Source organism: Lissotriton helveticus, chromosome 2_1 (genome assembly GCF_964261635.1).
Source record: "Lissotriton helveticus chromosome 2_1, aLisHel1.1, whole genome shotgun sequence".
In the NCBI taxonomy this organism is placed as follows: domain Eukaryota; kingdom Metazoa; phylum Chordata; class Amphibia; order Caudata; family Salamandridae; genus Lissotriton; species Lissotriton helveticus.
Window position 1 is genome coordinate 1,130,861,172 of NC_136059.1, and position 26,944 is coordinate 1,130,888,115.

Below are 26,944 nucleotides of genomic sequence, written 5' to 3' on the forward strand. Positions count from 1 at the left end.
TGTTTCTTTTAGTTTCCCACTTTGATATGTTTCTTCAGTTGCACAAACTTATTTTCTGTGTCAACTTCCTCTTCAGTAGAGCTAGTTGTAACGCATGAGTAAGCCTCCAGATTGTTGCCAAAATGTAATAATGAAGTTGCAAGCGTAGAGGTGATGAAGTAGACATAGATGAGTAGTGTCTTTGTAAGTTATTCATTAAGTCTATGACATCAGTGGTAGCAGCCCCACCAGGAACAAACAGCCTTCCTGCTGCTCAGGTCATCTTCATTTGTCAACACTCATACCAAGCACCCAAGCATTCCACTCATGGCCATCACACCAACATTCCACACAGAACACTCACACTGGCTGAGCAGCTAGGAACAAGGTAACAGGGAACATTATAAACACAACAGGAAGATACCACATAATTGATAATAAAATACAGCAATTATCTTGTTAATTGATAACACCTACAAGCCCATCCAGTGTGGTGCAGCAGGGATTCCGTTCTCCTACAGAACTGTGCATAGAGATTTGGAACCTCAGTGAATTAGCGTGGCCCAAAACTCACCTCAGTACCCAAAATCCCCTTACCGAGCTAGCTACAGTGTCTCATTGGTCATAACAAACTCCCAATGTTTAGACAAACCAGAACATGAACTTAGAATACCTCAGGTCACGTGGAATACATGAGCACTCTTTCGTTATACAATCATTTCAAACCAGAACGTGGAGTAAATGAGCACACGTGCACATTTGAAATATTTATTTTCTAATGCCGTTTTCTCAAACGTAGTATCTTAGATAATACAAGGAAACATATTATCAGAAGCAAAGTCATCAGCATAGTTACTAGTCCATAAAAGGCAAACGGTGACAACATGCTAAAATGCTGAAATGAATAGGGTTTAACAACACCTAATTCTCACCCTCCCTAACTAGCATATTATATTAATATCTAAGAAGGTCTCTTTGGGTTTTAGCAGGGCGGCTCCATACCTCAAGATCCTAGTGTGAAGGGATCACATCATCTTCCACCAGCTCTCTGCATGCGAACCGCATAAAGTGTGTATCGTGTGCCCAAAGCAAAGCAATATAAAACGCGCCTAAACCCAGATTTTGGCAGCAGCTGCATTTATGTTATGTCTAAGAAGGTGCGAAGATCAGACCTCACAACAATACTGTGTCGAGTTATCCTTGAGGCTTCAGCACTCACTGTACAGACATAGTTTGCCAAGCAACGCTGATATCAGAGCAATAACATATTATTCTCATGTAAATCACAACGCTCTTCTAGGCTGAAAGCTAAAGCAACAATTATGTGTCGTGTGCAGAAGCAGCAAAAGGTAAAATGGCTTTTAATCATTCAATAAGCTCATGCTAACTTAACACGGTATATAGATAAGCAGTAACTATATGACAGTGGAATATACCTAGCTGTTTTTGCAGCTATGTTTGGGTGTCTGTATACTGTAAATGCAGATGCACACAGTATATTATGTTATGTATTACCAATTTTGAGTGTGGGGAGGAGCAATTAAAAAAAGAAGGGGGCCATGATGGCCAATCACTCCCTCAACTATGGAAATGAAGAGCAGACTATTCTCTGCGGATATGCACATCTGGTTTATGCCGCACTATTTTGTAATAAACATACTGAACAGGCTTTTGTCTCGATTTCGAGATTGCTCTTAGTAGAAAGAGAAGATTCTGCAACTTACAAAATGCCTCGATATGGCTTACATCTGTTTTAGGTAGAGGGTACTTTTACATTTCCGTCACGCACACCTTCCTGCTAGACCAAGGCACTTCATGTACACCATATTGTAGTCAATAGCTGGAATATAGCCTTCCTCTCAACTGGGTGCAAGATTCCTGCCCAGTTTAGCAAGAATACTTTCTTATAATAGCAATTTCCTGTTTACTGCTAAAGGGACGCTCAGGTTCAATAGCTAAATAAATAGTATACTCAGAACATAAATGTTTAATTATATCTTTTTCAGATGTTAATAGGTTTTAGTGGTGGTATTGGAAGAACTATATAAACTTGCCTCATATACCAAACTTTTACAATGTGTACTTAAACTATATACATGTTTTTTTAAATAAGCGATGGTGCAACAACTTAGTGTAACCAAACACTGCTAGCACCAATGAGCACAACACATTCTATAAGCCATGGCATGATGAACTGACTGTCTTCTACCTTCTTCAGGACTACAACAACAACAACAACAACATTCAGTACAAGCAACAACATTCAGTACTGTATTCTGCAGAAGAATGACCACCAGCTGTATTTAAGGGTAGATGTACCTCTCTACGCACCCAGTATGGGTAACCGCACAATCCCATCGCCGCTCTTAAACAAGTCAACCTGCCAAACCTGTATAAGCAAACTTACTACTCTTTCTTTTACAACCACTTGGTGCCTTATTGACCTTCTTTGTGCTGAAGAAACAAATACTGCAACAAACATCATGGCTGTTTTTATGGTGGAAACTAGAATCTATTTCCAGAATCATGGCTATTGGCGGAGGTGCGCAAGTGCCCGTTTCCAATTGGACAAAAGATATCTTGACTTATGGATTCTGGTGCCCTTTTGTTGCTAGGATTGCACACCATGCAGAAAGTCTCCATTGGTGAAGATCCTTTGCTCGTGGGTGTTAACCATGAACATTAGCTCATCTCCTGGAATGTCCAGGCTGTCAAGTCCACATTTGGAGTATGCAACCAAATACGGACGGGCTGGGGAAGGACAAACATTTCTCTAGTAGTAACTTGTGAGTGTTTCTTGAGCTGGAAATGGCCTTTTTTTAGACACATGAGGTGGTTAATGGCCCCTGTAGATATTTCAGAGGTTGGGGCTGGAGCCGCTCCCACTGTTGGCAAGGGGTGCCACTATCCTCGCTGGGTGGTGGTGTGAACACACGATGCTCTAAAAAAAATGTGGGAACACCTCCCCTGTCCATGTTGACAACTTCTTCCAACTCAGAAGCATTCACTTCTATAAATCCTCTTGTGTTGTGGCAGACCACTTCTGCCGGAGAAAATACCATCCGTTCAATCAGGACACTAGTTCCTGTCACAGGGCCCCACTGGTTTGTTGTGGATTGTTGGCTCCTCTCCATATTGCATTAGTCCATTCCAATGTCCCTGTAAGCAATAAGAGCAATAGAGCTGCCCAGTAATCTTATTAACCAGAATGCATCTGGTCCAGGGGCTCCTTAAAGGGCTTCGCGTTGGTTCCTTTCTAGGAAATTAGAGAGATCTGCATTTTTTTAATGTAATATCATCAAATTTGGCAACATCTTCATTGTGACTATTACATGGTCCTTGAGACTTTTCCAACTATTTCTGCCTTACTTCTCCCCACGTATTTTGTATTGCTTGGTTTGTGCTGTTATGTTGATTTATAGATAAGATGTACTCTTTCTAATGCAAAACGGAAATTATCAGAGGTAAACCCTAGCATTTGTAGCTCAGATTTCAGAAACATCCTTCAACTGGTTTTCAATGCAGCTCCATCTGAACCATTGAAATTACCTTTGTATTCAATTTTAAATCTGACACTCTGCGATTGCTTATTTTCAGACCAAATGCATATGCTCACATGAAAGGCTACCATTTCCACAAAAATGTCTTGACTTTTAATAAAATTTCATTTATAGTCCCACTTTTCCCATCTCTACTGGCATCTTCTGAGTTTCTTGTTTATAGCTTTTTTTATAGGGATGAAACAGTTAATGCACGATTTCAAAGGTTTCAAAAAACGTAAATCTTTTGGAAAGGATACCTCCTGCTGTGCAATTACATCAGAGCTCTTGCCTGGAAGTTTACATTTGGGATAAGGTTGAGTGACATCACTCAGGGATTCATGCTTCTCGGCTGACTCATTGCTAGAGTGCCGTTTCACTTTTATTCAACACAGATATATTTTGGAGGAAGGCTACTGCACATCTATCCTCTACTCAAGCCTCCAAGTTGGTTATGTCATGCCTATGACAGGGGTGAGGCACATTGTTTCTGAGTGATCGCTGAGGCAGTCATGAAAATGACTCCACCAACGCTGACGTGAAGGACATTCGCGCGCCTATGGGAAAGAGTGGCTAATGGAAAGAAGCTGTTACTTGCCCATGGGTATTCTGCGTAACTTACGCAACCAACTGGCAATGTTCTGGGTACTGTAAAAGTGGAAGATAAGGAATACTGAAATTTTCAGTGGAAAATGGACCTTGTCGTGCCAGACAAGAAGCAGAAATCAGACAGGGTATTTGCAGAAGGTATGCTCAGTTTAGGTAGCATTTAAAAGAAGAAAGGCTGAATATCCAGCTCATGAGATAACAGCAATGCTAACACACCTTTCAATGATAGGCCATAAGTAACTATAGAGTCAGCCCACGCCCGCCCAAGGTGCTCTGCAGGTGTACTGCTTGATGAAAATGACACCCCTCCTCTGAATAAGCTAGTGGTTCAACATACCCACTCCTGCTGAATACACTATTGAATTAGGAGCCCAATTGTCAGAGCTATTTGTTTGTGAAATTTCAGTTTGCACATGCAAATATCTTTATCTAGTGGTGAAAAGTGCTATTCACTAAATATTGTTTGAAACTTAAAAAACGATCTATATTCATGTAACATTACCCCAATTTAGTTTAAAATTATCTAGTAGTAAATCTGCTCACATGGGCAGTAAGAGGGTGTTTCAGGGCACGGTTGATGTCAATTTTTAGGAGCATCCACAAACTTTCAAACTGGTGGGTATTCACTGTTTTTTTCTCTCATTCCATTCTGAAAACAGTCAGCATTTTACACCTTTCAAGGGCTGGAGTAAATCCATTTCCATGGTGTTAACAGTTAAGGAACACACCCAGAATTGCAAGGTGTTACATGAGGTAAGGTGCGTATTACGCTTTACCACATACATAGTTTGTACAGTTCCCACATTACCACCTGCAGGGCCGGACTGGCCGCAGCAGGCACTGGGGGTTTTCACGGTGGGTAGGAAGGGTGGTGGACAGTTTTTGACCTGTGTGGGGCGGTTTTGTTACTGAGGGCCAGTTTTGCAGCACTGCTGCAATACAGAATATTGGTCCCCTGTAACAAAAGCAGCAGCAATTCTTTACACTAGCACCCCCCTCTGCCTCCCCCGGGCCACAGCCTCTCAACCTTCTCCATCCCCTCACCCCCGGGCCGGTTGAGTGGAATTTCCATGGCTGGTTTCTTTATCCCAGTCCGGCTGTGACCGCATGGAAGATTCACTTTCTTTTCTGCTTTTCTTCTTGCAGGCGTATCTCCAGAGAGTCAAATGGTCAATACTATTAAAGAGATATTCGAAAGACAATAGTTGGTTACTTGGAGACGACTTATCGAGATCGAGATGACACTATGCCAGAATGCGCATGGATTTTGAGTGATAACCCAATCAATGGTGTGCTCCTCTGGCTCTTCTATGGAGAGATTTGGAGATACTGCTATCAAACTAAGAGAGCTAGACTGCAGACTTACAGAATGTTCCGGATAAAATTGTAGGTCCTTTCATTTGTTTACATTATTAATATTTATTATAATTACCTGTGATTATATTTGTTTGGTTGGGAGCTCCATTGAAGATAAGACAGTGGCTCAGGGCTTGTAGTGGGTGGTGTAAGCCTTCTTCTCCAACATTCCAATGTCTGCCTTTACATGTATCCTTTTTAGGTCTCGCTAGCGAATGCAGCGAGCTGCTTCGCTAACGAGGCTCTATTGCTGCCGCTTTCTGTCCCGATGGGAGACAGGAGGTGGCGCGCACGGACAGGAAATGTGCACGCGTACGGAGTGCACATCTCCTGTCCGCGCGTGCCAACTCCTGTCTCCCTTCAGCAGAGAAACCGGCAGCACAGCGCGCGCCTCGGGCGCTTTCACTTTCCCTCCCTCCTTGTCTCAGACTCACTCTATTAGAAAACTGTCTTTTCCTAGTATAGAAACAGAAAGTAAATGCCAGAAGCCGATCCCTCCATTTCTGCAGAGAGGCACATGACCATGTGGTAATGTGTGCACGGAATACTCGCGCGCAGCTTCGTGCTGTCACGCTCCGGTGCTAACATTTCTATCGTCATTGAGGCCGACCTGATGGCACCTCGCTGTATTGATCGCAAATTCTTCAACTGATGCCAGCTGCGGAAATGACGACAAACCCTGGTACTGATGTCAAACTGATGACAGACTACTGAATTAATGGCAAACTCCTGAACTGTTGACAACTTGCTGCACTGATGACAAACCACGGAAGGAAGGACTGACCAGAAATGGGCAAAGGGGATCGATGATAAACTGCTTAGTTAATTAATGACAAAGCAACATACTAATAACAGTGAAGAGACTTTTTTCCGCTGCTGTTGAGGACCTTATTCACTACTAACTAGTACAACTAGGCCTACCATTACAGTGACAGGATATTTCTAGTTTCATTTTTATATGTAAGAAAAACTTTGTACACCAAACATTTTTCAAGTCTGACAAGTAGATCAAAAATATTAGTGAGTTAGCGCGCACTTGCAAGGTTACTTTGCTTAAAGGTGAATTCTTGGAATTATTTACACATTATATGAACAACATTTTTTTTAGTTGGGGAATAATAGGACATTCACAACAAGATAAAGGATTGAAACACACAAACCAGAGATATTGTTTCAGAGGGTACGTAAAACATAAATCTAGTAAGGAAAGCCCTGGACTGAAGACTGCCAGTGTGATATCTTATTTTCAGGGCCACTAAAATTATGGGGTGGTGGAGGACCAATTTATGTGGCAGAGCTGAAACAATTATGCAACTAAAACTGACAAGATATTTGACATAAGGCAACGGTAATATATATTGATATATTTTTATTTTAACCACTATTTATACTCTGTATGCCAAGGCTGCAACTCTTTAACACCTGAGTACAACAGTCAGCAGCTAAAAGGCGACCCGTTAACAAACCTGCACAAAGTATCTGCCACTGCGCATAACCAAGTGCTTTTAAAAATAACTTTAAAGGCACTTGAGCTAGAAACTGTTTTTTTTTATTTAGTGAAATCTGCAAATTATGCATCAGATGGAGAATTATGTGGCAAATGCAGCAAATCCATTATCATGCGAGATAACGCCACGGCTGTAGAATCACAACATTTCAGGGGATCTCTTAATTTTCCAACTGACTTCTGTTCTACCGAAGGGCAACAGCATTGATTCTCTTGGCCACAGAACACCATGCATTGGGCCTACATGAAATGTTGTCCATGTCCTGAGGGGGTCACTGCACACATGCCAACAGGCATCAAGCAGTGCTTTGCATGCAGCCGCAAAGATGGCATCTATCAGGTACCATGGGTGAATCTCTACCACCGCCTGCAGCGAGAAGGAAGGCTGGCAGTGGGCAATATAACAGCTGTCACCTGGGATTCCTTTGCATTACACATGACAGATAGGAAGGCTTTGGAATTATATTAAAAGTTACACTTGTTTTAAAACTAGAGATGGTTTTAGATCAGTGCTCAATTTCAGCCGGTGGTTTCCGGAGCTCGACACAGACACTTAGTTGTGAAGACCGGCACTTATGACAGTCTACCACATGGTGGGACTGTTTGTGTAATTCAGAGTTGAGCACACAACAGCTGCTTATTATTTCACGATATACTAAAAATGGCTAATACCTGCTACCCAAGCAATTCCTATAAATTTGGGGGCCTTGAATAATGCGCATGGTCACACTTGTAGGAGGGTGATGGTGAGTAGTTGTGTTAGTACTCTCTTTGACAGCGCTGACAGGGGTAATGGTTGGTGCAAGGCCACAACGTCATGGCCAATATTCTCCCAAGATCCATCGTGAACCTCTTTTGGCATCATAAATGCCTTGCTGCAATTCATATATTTATATGTCCTCTTGCAAACCATATATCTCTTAATTCTGAACTCCATGTTCCATCCATGTACCACCATCATCATAGAGCCTTTTTTAATTCATATTCATGTCTAAATGGGCAATGTGAACCAACGCAACTCATTTTGCTGTTCAACACATTGGTAGGCACACACTTTGCACCACTCATAAGAATACTCTTGTCTATAGGCAGCCCTGGAGGTAACTCCTGCTCAACACTTGTCTAAGTCACCAATCTCTCACAAATTCCATAATCATCTTCAGCATCTTGTTCTACCGATACACCTCTCACCATTCATTCTCTATTACACAGTGTTCCCGCTTCAAATGCAATGTTACCACGGGTCACTTTACCGCTCGTTCCTACCTTTCTTTCTCATTACCAATTATAATTAACAATGCCTTTTATTTTTGTTTTCATTTAAAAAACATAAATAAAAGGCATTGTCATTTACAATGCCAATAGCTTAAACTCTTGTAACTGCGAGACCTATTGCATTGTAAATGCTTGTTTAATTTTAGGGGGTGGAATTTTCTAATAACCTTATAGCCCCTCTGCCTTTGGTTACACCAGTTCTTGAAGGCCCTCTCTCTTGTAATAATCTCTTGCATGCGTCTCTGGCCTATCACTCGGTTTGATTACCTTTAACAACTAGTATAGCCCTCAGAATAAGGCTTTAAGTCTGTAGAACAGTTCTATACACTTCCAATAAATGCCCTGCAAGGGGCTCTAGCATGATATGAGGCCTTCCATTTACTGGTGTATCCGCCCATAAAAATACTGACGAGATTTCTGCTTTCCTAGCTCTGCAGAAGCCCAGATTAACACATAGGTCTGAGGGCTAAGGGAAATCTGTCCACGAATATGAGGACAGTGCTTACCTAATATGTAAAAGAATGAGTGCTGGTGCTCAAAGATCTGCTCAGATTCACTGCCAGTGAAATTAAGTGCTAGTGCACTGAATACAAAGGATAAATAGTCTCAAATCCACCTCCGGCCTCTTTATTCCACTATCATATACTCACTGCCCCTTTTTCTCACTCTTGCCGGTCTCTTTTTCTGTCTTTCTCTTCCTCCACCTTACCGCTTTGTTTGACTTCTCTCTCTTGCTCTCAGTAAATGTCTGATGCAGAAAAATAATTTGCTGGTCCTCAAAATGAGTTCCGGTGGCTCATACTGGCAAACACCAGCTCAAATTAAGCACTACATTTGAGGCAGATTTACTCTGATTCACATCAAAGGTGTTTATCCATAAGGAAACATTTTCCTGTTGAGGAAAAAAGGTGCAATTGCATAATTATCAAGGCATTTGCCCACGCACAACTGTGCACCACAAGTAAGCCTATGGAATTTGTTTTGCAAGGACCTTACTAGGAATTCATAAACCTATTCCTAAGGTACTATTGGAAATCAGAAAGCGTCATGGATTTCCAAGAGTATTCTTGGCAACCTTCGAGAGTTTTAAACATTTGTAAATCTAAACACAAGTATGGAAGTAAACCTATGAGTGCAGATTGAAAATGTGTTTAGTGAATCAGAGTCTAAAAGTTGATTGGGTGAAATAGCGCCATATATTTGTATGCATACATTGTACACGCTATATGTAGATTAACACTGTAAACGTTGAACTCACGTCCATGTTATGCTTAGACTTTTGTGGATGTTTTAAGGTTTTGATGAGGCCAAAATGCATCTGGTACGTGTGAATTATTTTGTTTCCGCTATGCTGAGTGAGCAGCAAAGAAAACCTATTACAGAAAACTGAAAACAGATGAACAGAGCAGGAAATGTTCACAAATATGGTACTAGAACCGTGTTTGACAGAACAAAAGCCTTCTTCTTGAAAACTGAGAACCGAGTATGTGGGGGCATGGGTCTTTATTGTCAATGGTTTTAGGTCACGGTCCACGTAACCAATGGGTACTGGGACTTTTGATATTTGTCAGAGTGTATCCAGGGAAGCAACAGATGACTTCTACAGTCATGCACATGCACTAGATGGAAGCATCCGTTCAGGTGAGTTGGGGTCAGCCTACCATCAACCCCAGGCTGTCCTTATTGTGTCAGCTCTCGTTGCCATATTTAGGAGCTCATTGGTCTGACAGTCCAGGGACCTACTTCGTATTCGAGGCCCTCAAAGCCCAGACTCCTTGTACAGGCCCTTGCAGGATATCTCTTCTAAGGCTCTCCGGTGAAGGAGAGACAAGATTAAGACCAATCAATGATTGGCCCATCCAGCCCTGGGTAAGCAGAAGGTTTGGGCATGTGCTGTGTGTTAGATGCTCACCCTATAAATCCTAATTCAGCACATGTGGTGTGCTAACTTTCCTCCAATTTACAAAGGCTACCCCACACAGACAGCTGTGCAGCTTCCGGTGCGTGTTTCCTCTTTGTGTAGCCATCTGTCTAACACAGATCAACATGCACAGATTACATGTCCACCAAGATGGAGAGGATATGGCCTAATGGCCAGAGCTGCCGACTTTAGAGCTGGGGAACCAGGTTCAAGTTTGAGAGTCGACTCACCATCCTATGATTCTGGACAAATCACTTAATCTCCCCATGCCTACCAAAAAATAAATGCATCCTTGTGTAACCTAACTGGTGCTCATGTAAAGTGCTGCAATACCTTCGGGTCGAATTTGCGCTTTATAAAACCGCAACAAATAAAAAAGATAGACTCCCCAGTGTGGGACAACATTAGGGAATATTTGGCATTTACTTTCATTCACCCATCTCGGTTGGTCCATGAAATCAGAGACAGGGCTCCCATCTTGTGCCACCGCATCGTGGAACCTTTTAACAACTCTGGTGTTGTCCACATGCTGCTGCTGCCCCCTTGTGCCAGCATGGGGGCACCCCAGAAAGAGTTCCACTTGTATGATGGATGACACAAGGACAGGGACGAGACGCCTCGAGGTCACCTGATGAACCAAGCAGTAGGTCTACTGAATGGTGTATCTAGGTGTTCAATTGTAAATTAGGGATTTTCACTAAAATTAGAAATGGATATATTGGTTTGGAGTCACTTCTGCTTGATACAAATATTTCAAGAAACAAGCGCAACATAAAATTCCAGAAATGGCGCAAACTATGTTGGCGTAATTAAAAATTTGCGCTAGTCCTCAAACTTCTATTTATTCGAAGGCAAACAAGTCACAAATAATAGATATATGTTCATCTGTGCCTTTGGATGGGTTAGGCGCCAGTCAGCCGTTTGTACCACCCGCTATACCAGATTAAGCGGGGGTGCTACTGCGCCAGATCAATTTGTTTTTTGGCCCTTCTTAACATTTATCTTTGGCTCACACATCATAGTGCGTCACAAGTTAAAACTATTAGACTCCGCAAGAATAAACTATGATAACACTGCTATGGGGTGGGGACCAAAAGAAAACCTTAAAGCAGTCTATAGCAGTGATAGGAAGACAAACTATCAGACTGACAAAGAAAAAAAGTTTAGAGGCCAATGGAGTGAGACAGCGCAAAGGAAAGCTGGTAAAATGCAAATAATAAAGGAAGAACAAAGGAAACATGAAGGAAAGACAGTACAAATGAACACAGAAAATAAGAAAACAATTGTAAAAGAAGAAAAGGAAGAAAGAAAATAATGAATAAGAGTGGAAAGGAGAAAAGGGACGATCAATCAAAGAAATAAAAAGATAAAATAAAAGGAAAGAAGCAAAGCAGAAACATATATTGAAATAAAGAAGAAATGTGAGATGCAATGATGGGCATATGAAGGAAAGAAAAGGAAGAAAGAATTAACTAATCGTAAGAATACAAAAAGAAAAGATGCAAAAAATGTGTCTAAGAATGCCAGGAGAAACATGAGAATAAACCGATAAAAAGAATGATAGAAAGTTAGAAAAAAAGAGTGATGGGACGAGAGAAGAAGACACGGAAGGAAAGAAAGATTGAGAATGAATGAAATACACATAAAACAGAAACAAAACGTGAAAAATCTTAACCAATCCTACCTTGGGGGGCAGGGTTCCAGGTTACACACTTTTAGCAACGGTGGAGGACGCCGGCTGGTCACACACAGGCTGACATCTACTGTCTCCCTTGTCTGTTTGTTCAGGCAAATGACCACAGCCTCTTGGACACCTGCACACAAAAAGGTTAATTAAAAAAGTAAGGATAAACATTAAAAACACGTCTAAATCAATATACAGGCTGTACGCTCCCGTTGACATTTTATTTTGGAAGGCTGAACATCATATCAATGAATGTATGATGGTAATGGCTTTTAACTTTTTTTTTTATAAATCCCTTTGTAAAATGGTAGAATATGATATAAGCTGATTGTTGGAACATCTATGCATGTGCATAATGAAACCAGATCCTTTCCTGTTGGTTTTTAATTTGTAAAAAATACTTGCATCGACCCAAGTTTGCGTTAATAGGAGCATGCCTAGCCTTGAGCCTTTCCTAAGGTGTGAATTTGTGATTCACCTTTGCAGTGGTGTGAATCCTATTTCCCTGTCCTCCGGCCCCCTTTTGTCATTGGAATTTAAGGCACTGAACCAGGGAGTGCCTCAAGGTTCCACATTGAATCCCACTTTGTTCAATCTTTACATCAACTCATTGGTGAAACTGGTGAGATCTTTCGACCTTAGCTGCATGAATTTTGCAGATAATACACCATTAATTGTAGCCATGGATCGGTCAATATTAATTTATTGTAGGTGTCTTGTTTTCGCATCAAATATATGTTTGTTTTTATTAAAAATTGATGATTTTAGATCACCCCTTCAGCTATTCAATTGTCCTTGACTTGGGTTCTTCACTTGTTTATTTTATTTGAAAGCCTTTGACTGCCTAGGCAATTTTGCACACACATTTTTCAAATAGCACCACTCCGAAATGAAAGTGTATTCTTCATCCAAATATACGGCTGTTGCCTTTTCAAATAGTGGCTTGCATGTGTGTTTCTGCATGCATCTTTTAAAATATACTTCAGATTTGACTGTTTGCCTGAAATGTATGAATGACAAAAATGTAGGATCTACACTAAACTGTGACAAGGAATGCAATAACTGAGAAGGACAATATGATGACACTGGAGTGTAGATATCCCGACACTGGGGCAGTGACTACACACTGAGACGGGGGATTCACAATACACAGGCACAGGGAACACAAGGACACTGGGACAGGGAACACTTTGACACTGGGACAGGGAACACTTTGACACTGGGACAGGGAACACTCTGACAGTGGTACAGGGAACACACTGACTCTGGGACAGGGAGCACACTGACAGTGGGACAGGGAACACACCGACTCTGGGACAGGGAGCACACTGACAGTGGGACAGGGAACACACTGACTCTGGGACAGGGAGCACACTGACAGTGGGACAGGGAACACACTGACCCTGGGACAGGGAACACACTGACAGTGGTACAGGGAACACACTGACTCTGGGACAGGGAACACACTGACAGTGGGACAGGGAACACACTGACTCTGGGACAGGGAGCACACTGACAGTGGGGCAGGGAACACACTCACTCTGGGACAGGGAACACACTGACAGTGGTACAGGGAACACACTGACTCTGGGACAGGGAGCACACTGACAGTGGGACAGGGAACACACTGACTCTGGGACAGGGAACACACTGACAGTGGGACAGGGAATACAGTGACTCTGGAACAGGGAGCACACTGACACTTGGCCATATAATACAGTGTACCTGGTGCAGGGAGGACAGAATACAGGAGCACTGAGGCATTACATGCATAGCGACAGTAAAATGGAATCCTTGACACTAGGACAAGTACTACAGGTTACCTAGACAAGAGGTCAGATAATATACGGGCAGTGAGTCAAGGAATAGAGAATACAAACACAAGGGCAGTAAAACACTCAAACTGTTAGATGGAATACAGGATACACAGACAATAGGGCCAGGAATACAGTGACACCGACTTGCTCAGCTGACTCAATAACAATCATCTAAACAAACTTGTACAAGATCGTAAAGCATGCCACAATAAAAGCCGTGACCTGACCTTCTGACAACCCAGCCTGTTACTCTGATCACTCAGTGCACTCAAACAAACACAGGTATTAATTAACCAGCTTCCAAAACCCTCTTCCGGCATTTACGGGCTCTGAGTGATGCATATCTCTGCCTCTTGTGTAGTTCGAGGCACTTGACCTCTGACCTTGCGTCAACCGCCGCTGGAGTGCAGCGTCACTTCAAACACCTGCAGCTCGAGCCTCACGCGGGCTGCCGCGCACCTGCTGGGGTCGCGTGCTGCCAGCCGGGCGGCTGGGGGTGAGCTGTGACCTGGGCCACATTCCGGGCTGCTTGGCTGCCCCCGGGATAAGATGTCACTGGTCTGTTGTGAACAGGAATGCAGGCGCAGTGGTAGGCTATGCTGTGTCCACACACAGGCCCGCACAGCGCACCAAACACACTGACAAACACAGGAAACAATAACATTAGCTTTGCACTGGTGCAAGAAACAACAGACTCAATAAAGCCCTTGTTTGCAGCTTACTTGATAAGAAAAGGGGCAAACAGACCTGGCTTCTGTCAATATCACGTAGAGAGTGTTGCCCACGGGCAAACATGGAGGAAATATAGTAGTTGAGTCATGGCAATCTATACATGAAGGCTATATTGTACATTGATGACTTTATATTTGTGAGAGGGCATTTAACAAGAAATATACCAGTGCATAATTAACTCTTGGTTTAAAAAAAGTCGTTGGAATTTTTTTTAATAAAGAATTGTGAAACAAGAAAAAAAAATTAAAAAGCTGATTTATGCCTGTGCTCTGTATGTAAAAAAACCAGAATGGGCTGATTAGGATGGCAGGCGGACTTTCGTCTGCCCGCCACCCTAACGAGACCACTTGACAGGCTGTCGGCGGTCCCGACATAGGCATTACAATGCGACCACCACCACCACGGCGGTCGCAATGCCTATATTTTGTATTGCGGTGGGTGCTGCTGGCTGCAACTTTGAAACTTTAATGTACGCTCTGTCATATTTGCCGGAGCTATGCTGCAACGTTCCAGTACATTCTCAGAAACTGCTTTGACAGCGATTGCTGTGATTGGTAAAATGTGTGTTGGGCTGACGGACATTTCTAAATTTGGTAGGAGGGTACTCCGTCTGGGTGACGAAGAAATTTACCCCATCGCCCTGATGGGGTATAATCTGTCTACCAAATTATAAATAGCCCCTAATTTGTATCATCAGATTTTGAACCACTGAGAGAGTGTGAAAGGCAGCAAAGAGATAAAACAGGAGGAAAATAATGATGGGAAGTAGTATCAAAGTGAGAAAGCCGAAATGAAATTGCTAGAGTGAGATAAAAAGACAGAAAGCATAGGTGATGGAAAAAAGAGATGATGTGGAATCAAGACTAGCCTAGCCAGCATGGGCATTATGCAAATTCGGCATTAGTATGCTCTTGTATTGGGCTCCTGACTCAAACTTTGGGCTCTGCAACTTATGTTTTCTTTCTAGAAATTAGTAGTTCATTTGAACTGACATGGATTCTTACTGTGAGCTGGTGCAGAGCAGCAGAGGGATGCATGAACAGCATTAGCAAACAAATTCAGACTGGCTAACATGTGGTTTAGATCAGCTGCCATACCCTAGCCAAAGTGGAGAGCGCATGGGGTTAGCCTCAGAGCTGTGAAATTCTTGCACTTAGGTAGAGAACCACTTTGTGCTCCCACAGAGGTTGTATGTTTATAACCAGAGCTTTTTAACTCTGAAAATCCCTGATTTCACACCCTCACGGTTTTTACAATGCTTGGCAACAGGCTTCTGCACCCGCATAGCCTGGAAGTGCTGCTGATCGCACAGTGCCAAACTGGAAATTTCGGGTAAAGTCTTGCAGAACAGCATAGTTTTAGATGACAACTCAACATGAGAGAGAAGGCTGAGAGAGAAGGCCCAACGAGCCACACTATAACCAACAAAATTGAAGAATGTGCATTATCTTCATACTCCTGTCCATCTCTTCCTTTATACAGCCTCCTGAGCCTATTTTGAGAAAAAACAACAGTGTAAACTAAGGCCCTCATTACAAGTGGCACGCACTTTTCTGATTCCGGTGTAAAAACATGTTTGTGCGATGATGGGGATTACAAGATTCGGGGTAATTATCATATCGTGAATTTTTTCCCAGGAAATTTAGGAAATTCATGCCTGTCAAAAGTTACTGGTGAAGGTGGGAGGGGGGCGTCTGCTATATACTGGTACATGTGGAATTTGGTGTAGAAATGAGGGAAACCTGTAAAAGGTATAAGTCCCTAAAGTTGGTAAATTCCAAATTCTGGGGTATCGAATTTTGCTAGATGCAGGAAATATCGATCTTCTCGTAATCCTATTAATAATAGAGTGAGGAATTGGGGAGTCAATATTAATTCCCTGTGTGTTTCGCTTTCCTCTTCTAGTTTGCTCAATGGAGACTATTTAGTTTCTTCTCTCCATGACCAGGCCTTGGCTATTAATGCCTGGCTTCCATCATCTTGTGACGAATTGGTCCCTTGGAGATCAATTCGGCTTAAGCGTTCACACGATGCACAAAGATGGTTCTCTCCTTCCCTACAAGCAAAACAACTCCAGCTTAGACAGGCGGAGCGTAAGTGGCGTCGGGGCTATGATCCATCTGATAAAATGACCTATTCCACTACTCTTAGGGAATATAAAAAAGATATCCTCTTAGCTAAAACCCTATACTTTTCTGCTCTGATTGCATCCTCCCCTAATAAACCTAAGGAAATCTTCTCAATCCTCAACAGTCCGTCTAAACTTGATCGAGTGACTGCGAAACCACTTCCGTCCCAGGATATATGTAATTCCCTTCACGATTACTTTTTCACCAAAATTTCTACAATTAAACTACACATCCCCCTCCCTCCTTCCTCCTTTGATCCCCTTTTACCGCCCCCTAGCACACATTCTATTACGCATTTTCCCCCTATTTCAACTGAGACCTTTCTCACTTTGGTGAATTCTACGAAATCGGGCTCTCCTACTGACAGCTGCCTTTCACACATCCTTCGGGAGATCTTTTCGATTTGTCCTGATCCACCTCTTGTCCTTCTTAACAAATCTTTGTCATTAGGTGTTGTCCCTGGTCTTTTTAAGTCAGCTAAGATCGTTCCGGTTCTGAAAAAGGTAGGGGTCGATCCCACTGTTCTTTCTAACTTCCGTCCCATCTCCTTGCTTCCTTTTTTGGGCAAGGTGTTAGAGAGACATGTTACTCATTGCCTGAGTTCTTTCATCGAGGCCTCTAATCATCTGGACTCCTATCAGGCTGGTTTTTGTCCTACCCACTCTACAGAATCAGTTATCCTCTCGGTCTTGGATGAGTTAAGAGTGAGTGCTGACCATGGTTCTTCTCAGGCTTTGATACTTTTGGATCTGTCAGCTGCGTTTGACACGGTCGACCATTGCCTTTTGGTCGACCGTGTCAGATGTGCTGGCATTTCGATGTTACCCTGAGTTGGGTCTCTTCTTTTTTGGAGAACCGCCAACAGGCAGTCCAGTTGTCTTCTTTCTCTTCTTCCCCCCGAGCGGTAACCTGTGGTGTCCCCCAAGGGTCCGCACTCTCTCCTCTTCTTTTCAATCTTTATATTTTTCCTTTAATTTATGCTCTCCGTCACCGCGAGGTCACAGCGTTTAATTACGCTGATGACCTCCAACTCATATTCACCCTCTCTTCCTCCCCCGATTCTATTTCCCATTTTCAGAATACTATGATTTTTATCCAAGACTGGATGTGTACGAACCATCTGAAGTTAAATCCCGACAAGACGGAGCTGGTCCTGATCGGAGGCTCGTCCAATCCTTGGTGCTCCAACTTCTGGCCTCCCTCACTTGGACCAGCTCCCTCTGCGGTTAAATCTGTGAAAAGTTTGGGTATTAAAATTAGTGATGACCTCTCGATGCATACCCAGATCAGCATGATTGTTTCTTCTTGTTTCCTATGTCTCCGTATCATTCAGAAGGTTTCCCGATTTTTTACCATTGATGCTCTGAAGTCTATCCTCCTTGCTCTTGTCATCTCCAAGGTGGACTACGCCAATTCTCTTTACATTGGCATTCCTGCTTACGAATTACGCCGACTTCAGCTCATTCAAAATCAGGCTGCTAGGCTGAGCTATAGTCGGTCTAGAAACCATCAAGCCCATCCTCTTCTGAGGCAATTGCATTGGTTGCCGGTTACTCATAGATGCCAATTTAAATTGGGGTGTCTTATTTTTAAATCTTTGGTGGGCTTAGCTCCCCAATATGTGGCATCCAGGCTCTTAACCTACACTCCTTCCAGAAACCTACCGTCTTCCTCTAAGAATTTTTTGGTTGTCCCTCGTTTTGTCAGGAAGAAACATGGGGGTCAAGTTTTTCTGTCTTGGCTCCCAGGTTCTGGAATGCCCTCCCTGACAACCTTCGTTCTTCTCAATCATATTTGGAATTCCGCAAAGGTTTGAAGACCTGGCTATTCACCAGAGCGTTTGAGGTCTAAGTTTTAAGTTTTATCTATCCTGCACCGCACTGAATTAGCGCCATGAAACCTTTTTGGTATACGTGCGCTCTATAAATTTCCCCAACTTCAACTTCAATCAGCCCCTTAAATGGCTGCCCAACATCACTTCAAAATTACTAAGCGCCAGATTGAGAGAACAGTGGTAGCTTACAATCATTTGAAAAGCAGCAGATATGTTTTTTCTGCCGTAAATCTAATTTCAGCTTAAGAAATCTGACCAGAGGAAAATCCTACTGTGAAAATGTCTTTTACTGACGGATATTATGCTACCACAGTTGTATGATGAAACCACCCATGTCTAAACTACGAGTGGCTTAACAACGCAGTCACTACCACAACTGGGTCATTACTACATGTTCCTTTAGCACACAAGTCATTACTAATACTTGTTTTAGGGAAGCGCTGGACTTTGGAATTGCAGAATTTGCTATTCGACCTCCAGTCAGTGTATCAGTAGGAAAAGTGTTGGACTTAAAATCCAACACCATTTCCATGTTGCGTTCCCTAAAGCAGGTCATTGTAATGACTTGCGTGTTACAGGAACGGGTGGTAACGTCACATTAGTGGTAGTGACTGCATTGCAAAGGTAGTGCATGGTTTTCACTGTGTGGTAAAGGAGGTTTCCCAGCTACCACTGCTTTTCTGAGAATTACATTGCCGCATTTCTATGAATGAGGCCCATAAGTTTTGACGAGACACCATATGTATTAGTAGTAGGAAGTTGTGCAGAAGGAACACTGAAGATTGCCTCAATGGGTTTGGGGTTTATATTAGGGGAGGGCGGAATTTGCGTAATTGCGTTAAGCAAATCTCCGAGAAACAGTAAAAAAGTCTTCGCGAATGCGCAGAAATTCTGCAAACATGCGGAATTGCATGTTCGCAAAGCTTTTTTCCTGTTCGCAATCGCTGTTTGCGTGCTCGGGGGGAATATCTCGCGAACACGCATTTTGAGAACGCAAACAAGCAAAAAAAATTCGTGAACACGTGGAATGCAGAATTTTGGGCAATTTCGCATTCTCAGCGGAACGCAAATTTACCCAAATTCCGTGAGCGGAATGGAATTTACCACCCTGGCCTAGTTTATATTAGATGGGCCCTGCACCACTTATATTTTACAAATAAAGTAAATAGTCCTGGAGACTCTGAGCTCACTACAATCATACATGATATGGCTTCCACAAATATGGCTCCTCTATTGGGCTGGCACTTCTAGCACGCTAGTTGCATAGTTGGAGCAAAGCCATTGGCAGCATCGCAACCTCACATTATTGTTGAGACCTACAGGGAGTTTAGGGCTTAATGTAATAACAATTGATTTGCAAAAAATGGTCGCAAATTGCATGCCAACGTTTTGCAAATCAGTTTGATCTGATCTGATTTATGTACAGATAGGTCGATTCACAAAATACTGACTCAATGGGGATTGCACAACAATAAAGATAATGAATATTCATTAGGCATCTCGCAATTTGCGACCCCCTCTGTGATTGGCTATAATCCCAGGGATTGAGGCCTTCAAGGGTCATCAGACCACCATGTCTGTGATTGTGTTTAAAAAAGAAAGGATTTGTGGTTAGATGCAGCCTGTTTTCTTTAAAGGAACTGTGTTTTTGAGAATTTTTTTTTTCTTTTTTCACAAAGTTTCACTGAGAGTTTGTAGCGGTCCTGCGGATCCCTGCAAACTCTCCCTGAAACCTTTCTCGAGATTCAGAAAGGGAAAGAGATCCACAAGGGACCCCTACCTCTTTGTGAATCAATTACTGCTCCAACTCAATGTTTTGTGATCGGATTGCGTTTTAGGGTCAAAATTGCTATTTCGAAGGTAAGGATGCTTTTAGGGGAGATGAGCCAGTACTACAGTGTTACTGGCAGAATCAACCATTTTAAACAGTCCTTCTGGCACCTTGAGTACTTTAGGCACACTTTATAGCAGCCCGACATGGTGAACAGCACCTGGAATCCTGAGTGTGCTCTGCGTTAGTGAACAACACTCTTGCACACAAAGCACCACACTTGCCGTGTTGTGCAATATAAAGACAAAGTGCGCAGCATCCTATGTTTAATGAGCAGTACCTTTGCAAAAAAACACAAGCAAGATGTCATCCCCTATTCATATCATTCAAAGCCAACTTACCTCTCGGTCCCTCTGAGTCCAGCAAAATTTGGTGCAAATTAAGTGGGGTAATAATAGCACTTTTTATACACAGTGCTTAGGAATAAAAGAAGTGACTTCTGAAGTGCTATAAAAAGTAATTGTTCGAAGCAGTGCCTGGGGGTATTTAGCCAGTATTAATGGTTAGACCCTGACATAATAGGCAGCACCATGATTTTATCTACAGCATTGTGAAACAAGTTTGCAGCAGCCAGACTCATTAAGCAGGGGCCAGATATGTTGGTAATATCCTGGCAGTTGACTACAGCATCTCTGATGGTATTTTTTTTTTCGTACATTTTTCTGAATGGATGTGCATCTGCACATGAACTCAATGCTGTTTAATTTATCCAGGTAAAGGACTGATGGAGGCACTCATTCAAATGGGTCGCAACGTGTAGGATAGTCATTACTTTGCAGTTGACAAACATTTCTGTTGTGCATCTAGAGTTGCTACTGGTCCTTCTAAGGGCCTGATTTAGAGTTTGGCGGATAATGTTTTAAAATCTTTGCTGATTATCCATTGAATTGGTGTCTTGTAGACTGCCACTTTATAGGAAAAGATTTCCAATAAAGTTTAAGATTATTATGGATCAGAAGAGCAGGCAACAAAGATGATTAACTGGAAGACTTGTCAGAAGACATACAGGCATGGGTGGGAAAGACCTGTTAGTTATTTACAACACACAAAGGATTCGATGACTCTAATGGAACCATGTGTTCTGGAAGGGAGTCAGAGAAGTCCAGAGGTTGAAGAACAGCCAGGAGAATGAAACTGTTGTCATGGGGAGGGGCTTCAGAGCTAGTTTGTGTTAGAATCTTTGTATTTGGGCTGTGACAGACAGAAGACTTGATATATAACAGTTTGAGCAATCACAGGGACATATTTTTGTGGAAGGATGTGGGATTAAGGATGTTGATATTTATTTCTTCAAATATGCCTCAGGACTAAATTATGTCTTATCAACTAAAAAATCCTGTCCGAAGTCGAACCATTGTATAGCATGTTGAAACCTGGACAGTTTATGTGCCCGATAAAAGGTTTGCATTTCAGATTAATTAAAGCTAAAGTTGAGGGGTTAATCCACACAGAGTTCGAGAGAATGTTTGCTCATTTTGATTGCTTAGTACCATTTACTACTATTGCTTTTGTTTCTTGGATCGCGTGAACGCGTTTCACCATCTATTTTTGAAAATCTGTCTTTGATATCAATACTGTTGTCTGGGCAGGAGGAGCCAAGATGGCGATCGGAACAGTCGCATAAACGCTTCGCTCCGAGATCCCTTCCTCCCCGCCGCCTATCCTGTCTTTAATCCTGATCGGGGTGTACCGAATTTGGTTATCTGGGAAGAGCCTTCACTTACCGTCTTTTTCCGGGGCTCTGGCGTGCAGTGGTTTCTGCGTTCTGCCCTTGTAACCTTGCTGGCCTTCCCGGCCCTGACGCCGGGGCCTCGAGTGCTGTGTCTGCCCGGAGGTGTTCGGAGTGCCGGCGGCCCGGAACCGCTGAAGAGACCCGATGGTGGGAGCCTGAGAGCCGCGAGCTGGAAGCGCCGGAGCGGACCCACCCCCGATGGTGGTCCACCCCGCATGCCTGATTGCCTGCCGGCCCGAAGAAGAGAAGCCGCGTTGTCCGGCGCCCCTCGGGTGAGAAGCCCACTCCTGTTGATTGTCCCGCCTGGGATCCGGTGCAGGGCTCCCCCGAGTGTTGTGGGGAGCACGCCCGTTCTTCTGGTGACTCTCCTTTCTCCGCCGAGCGCCATCCGCCGCGGATCGGCTGTGTGTCCTGGGGCCTCCGGCACTCCTGGTGGGCTTGGCGGCGGATGCGGCAATGGCGGCGGGCGATATGCACAAGATGGCGGATGGCCCCTCGGAGTGTCTTCCTCCTGGAGACAGGGACGTTGCTGCATTTGCTCTCCCCAGACCTCGTTTGATTCGGGCGGCCCCTACACGGAGTACTGTCTTGTTCGCCCTGGGTGCTCTGCGGATCGACCTGTCCTTGCACTGCCGGGACTTGGAGTTGCGGATCGCCGCCATGGTTGTTCAGCCATTTTGTGACGCGGTGTCGTCTCCCCGAGTTGGTATTGTTGAGACTTCTCCGGCTGCTGTGCTGGGATATCCGGCTGGGTGTTCGATTCCATGGGATCAAGTGGACCCGGTGCCGATGCAGCAGTATTTCCTACATCCTGATTTCTTTGCTTTGTGCGGGACAGCCCGGACTTTGTGCTTGGCCACGTGGATCTTTGGGTTACTTTTGCATACTGACTGCTGCCGAGTTTTCCTGGCTGTTTTTTGTTCGCCGAGCCGGTGTTCCGTGAAGATCCCACTTGCTTTCCCTGACTGGTATGGACCCACTGTATCATGCTGTTTCCTGGCCGGGGCGGGGTCTGGCAGCTCTGCTTTTCATAGAAGTGGACAGGGGTGATCGTGCCTGGGTGACTGCGGGACTTTTGTTTTGTTAATTGGCATCTCCGTGCCTCATCATTTGGACAGTTCCTGTTTTCATCCTTTATGTAGGCTTTTCTCGGTATCCTTTTTTGACCTCGATTAGTGATCCGTTATTGCGGGTGGGGTGGTGTTCTGTATTTCGATCGCTGGCTCCCCTCCTCTCTTCTCTCTTCTCCTTCTCTTCCCTCTTTTTCCTCTCCTTTTATCCCTTTCTCTTTTTCCCTTCGTTGTAATTCCCTTTCTCTTTCTTCTATATTTCGGGTGACTCTGGGCGACAGGCACGCTGTTTAGTGGGATAGGCCATAGCCATTACAGTGATGTAGGGTGGGGGGGTGTTTGTTATTTTAGTTTGTTTTCTTCTATGGTCCCTTTTTTTGGCTTTCTTTCTAGGGGGTGGGCTATGTCCCTTTGTTCTTTCTCCTTCGTTTCGTACGTGTCTGCACTTTCTCCTTTTTCGGGGCGGGAGGGCGGTCTCTGCGGTGACCCATTTACTTGTTTGCTACGATTTGTCCTTTCTTTTTGAACCTTTGATGGGCATTGGATGTATCTGGGCTTTGCTCTACTGTGGTTATTTGATAGCGTAGGGGGCTGCATCCCTCTCGTCCCCCCCTCTTTTTCTGAATATGTTGCATGACACATGGGTAGATATGGCTTCTGCCTCCTCTATACATTATAAAATGAAACCTTTCTTATCCTGGCGCTTACTGTGTAACGATTTCATTACTCGTCTATCCTGTATTCATCCTACCGTACACATTGATGTTGTTCCCTTTTGACTCTCCTGATTTTGCGGCCGGCCCTTGTGGTTGTAGGCCTGCGCTTGTACTTATACCTGTTTCTCAATAAAGGTTTAAAAAAAAAAAAAAAAAAAAAAAATACTGTTGTCTGGGAACTGAACATGTAAGATTGGTGTAATCTGCCTGCTTTCTGATCATCTAGTCGCCATGCAATTGAGAAGTAGCCTATGCTAGAGCTGTTTGTCAAGCCCTTTTGTCTACAACATGTTATTCTGAGATTGATTCCTCCAACCTGCCTATTTACCACATTTTCTGGATCTACTTGAAGGAACAGCATGGAAAAGTGAAGAAAGATACTACATATATTTTGATAAATGATATGTTATGTCAAATTGTATAATAAGATTTTTTTAACTGCCTGTAGTCCTTGTAGCTTTTTAACTAATTTATAGAAAAATCATGCTAAATATTCCAATGTTTTGTTGCCATTTTTCGAAGAATTCTTCGGACGATCCAAAAACCCCTGAGAAGGGTGCATCTTACCTGGCACACCTAAAAAAAAATAATATTTCATCAGTGCTAATTCAAATAACTTCGATTTTTAGTCAAATTGTGAAAACAGAGATGTAAAATTCACCTTTAATCACTTCAAGATTTTCACAGTTGCTAAGGCAACTGACCCTCTTAAAAAATGTCAGGCCCACTAGCTTGCATGGTCCTATTGGATGCTGGTATCAATCCCTTTAAAAGTTACCTAGCATTCACTGTTTGCCCGTAGGTCTGATGCTAGCACATAAGACTGTGAGTGGCGCCCAGGCTGCAGTGAGCGGCACCAGTGGTGGAATGGGTGGCCCTGCTTTGAGAGTATGTATCAAAGCTGTTGTAGGCTGGACGAGTAGACAACGAGGATTAGAAATGGCGGCAGCTGTGGTCTAGGAGTAGTAAGGCTTGCTCAGGGCTGGTAGGTCAAGGGAAGTCAGCCCTGTAGGAAATTTAGAAGTTATCTGAAGCAGTTGATCTGAGGCCTGGACATCAGCAAGAGAAGTTAGTATGAATAAAATGCTTTTTGGGGGATCTAGGAACTGTTTTAGATTAGTTCGATCAGTTATATGTATGTGACTAAGGCGATGCTTGTGATTACAGATTGAAATTTGCATCTGGAAAAAAAATCCCGTTTCATTAAGAAGAAAACGTATCTCTGGGTCCTTCCTGCAAGCAGAAATAAAAGTTGCCTGTGCTTTTAGAATAATTGCTTTATCTTGGAAGTACATTTCTTTTTCTTGGCCCATTGGACTTTGTGTGAAGCCCCCAGGTGACAAGTTCGAATAACATTGGGGAAGACTTAGAGTATCGTCCTTCTGAAGTTCAAATATTGACTACCATTTCTCTGAGCAATGATAACATTGGTAAACACAACATGGTTCATTCTGCCCTGTGTGTAAATGGTCAAATCGTCTTATCACGAAAGACAGAAATCATGTTAAGCAAGGTGGAGGAATGCACAGGGACCACGAACCAGGCAAAGGGTGTAATTCAAGCGGAGAGCCTGATTTGAAACTTTCGCTCTGCCATTCATCACTAAGGATTTCTCACTGGTCCGATCCACAAGAGTTGTCTAATTGTTACATGATATTTAATGACAGCTCTGGGACATGCAGCCGCTAAGTGCAGGCTACATTACTAACTAGTTCCTTCTGCTGGAGCTCCAGAGGGGTGAAAGGCCGCTCTTTTCTGATCCGATTTCATCCCTGGAGGCAGCAAAAACAATCAAATTAGATTGACCCATTAAGCAACCCTGCCTACTTGTGGTACATGAAGATGATTGAGAGTCGGGTCTCCAGAACACGTGCTTTCTTCCTCATAATGGTTGGCTTCGGCTAGAAATAATTACAAAAATATCTCGGAGGTAGTGTTCCGCTGGAAGATCAGGACCCTCTGCCTCGCTCTCTTGACTCTGCAGAGTCAAGTTGCTTGGGGTGCATGGAGCAGCTCCAATAATACGCTTTCACTACTAATTTAAGTGCCTTCAGGGCACAGTCAGCAAGGGCGCTTGTAGTTGGCGAGCTTCTTTTTATTATATGAGATAAAGTACCCTATGCAGTAAATTATAAGCATATTGCAGGTCACCGCGGAGTTCCTTGACCATATAGAATAACGAGGCCAAAGGCAGAGTCCCGTTATAAGGTCATGGAACTCTGAGGTGACTCACAATATCCTTTTAAAGTATGGCAGAGTGTATTTTATTCCTTATAACACATGGAACCACAATCACCCTTTCTGCAAGCTGCTTTAAGCCTTGGTGCCCCCTAGCCTGCACCCAACAGTAACCTACCAGAGTGGCAGAATGACTAGTCCAACTTTGGTCAGGGGTCTGGAGAATGGTGCTAAAATGACCCTCACGTATGGTATAGCCCCAGAACCTTCCTTCTAACTAAGTGGTTTCCTTAGAAACTATTTATTGGGGCTCCAGGATCCAAAATGTCAATTTTACCGGGATAGCTTTGCAGGTTATTAATCCTACCGGGTGTTAGTAGAGCCCATGACACTAATCAACATACACAGAGCATTGCATCAAAGCCACATGCCTGGTACAGATGCCTCCAACCTTAAGCCACTGAATGCTCAGCAATGGACTCAAAGAAACGAGATCGAAACAAAGCCAAAATCATTAGACACAGACACCATATCCATACACGCTCCACGTAGAGCTGTCGAAGCATCTAACCAGTCACTATGTAAAGCAAATCTATGACTAGCTAAATACACCAGCCTATTGCAACCTGGCTGTCCAATGTGCAATGTGACCCACCCCTTAATCTGCAAAAAAACGAATATGTTATTACCAAACCATTTATACTGCAATCATTGAGAATCTCAGGACTGCAAAATGCACCCAGAGCCATACAAACGGTAAAAATGTTCTATATAAATGTTTTGAACACAACAATCAAATTCAGCATTAAATAAACTTCACGGAGGCATGTACAAATATGGCTGTTTCAGAGCTTGCTTCAAACCATCCGGCAGCATTTCAGCCGATACGGAAGCCTACAAATCAAATCAACGCAAATGGCACACATTTTGGTCCCGTTTCAAAGGACATGCTTACTATTTTCACCTTCCTTGTGAATAAACATGTACTTTATGCTTTTATTTTTTCTAGTGCTCTTTTCAAGGCCGACTTCTCAG

The 26,944-nt window shown here is 43.3% G+C and overlaps 1 protein-coding gene across 1 annotated transcript in view; it reads right to left on the reverse strand.

Annotated features, from left to right (window-relative positions):
- The window catches only part of ADAMTSL1 (ADAMTS like 1), a 677,686-nt gene that overhangs the window by 247,376 nt on the left and 403,366 nt on the right, over window positions 1-26,944 (reverse strand). Inside the window, exon 15 of the mRNA XM_078677817.1 lies at window positions 11,871-12,000. Coding sequence (XP_078533943.1) covers window positions 11,871-12,000 — 130 coding nt within the window. The remainder of the gene's footprint in view (window positions 1-11,870; window positions 12,001-26,944) is intronic.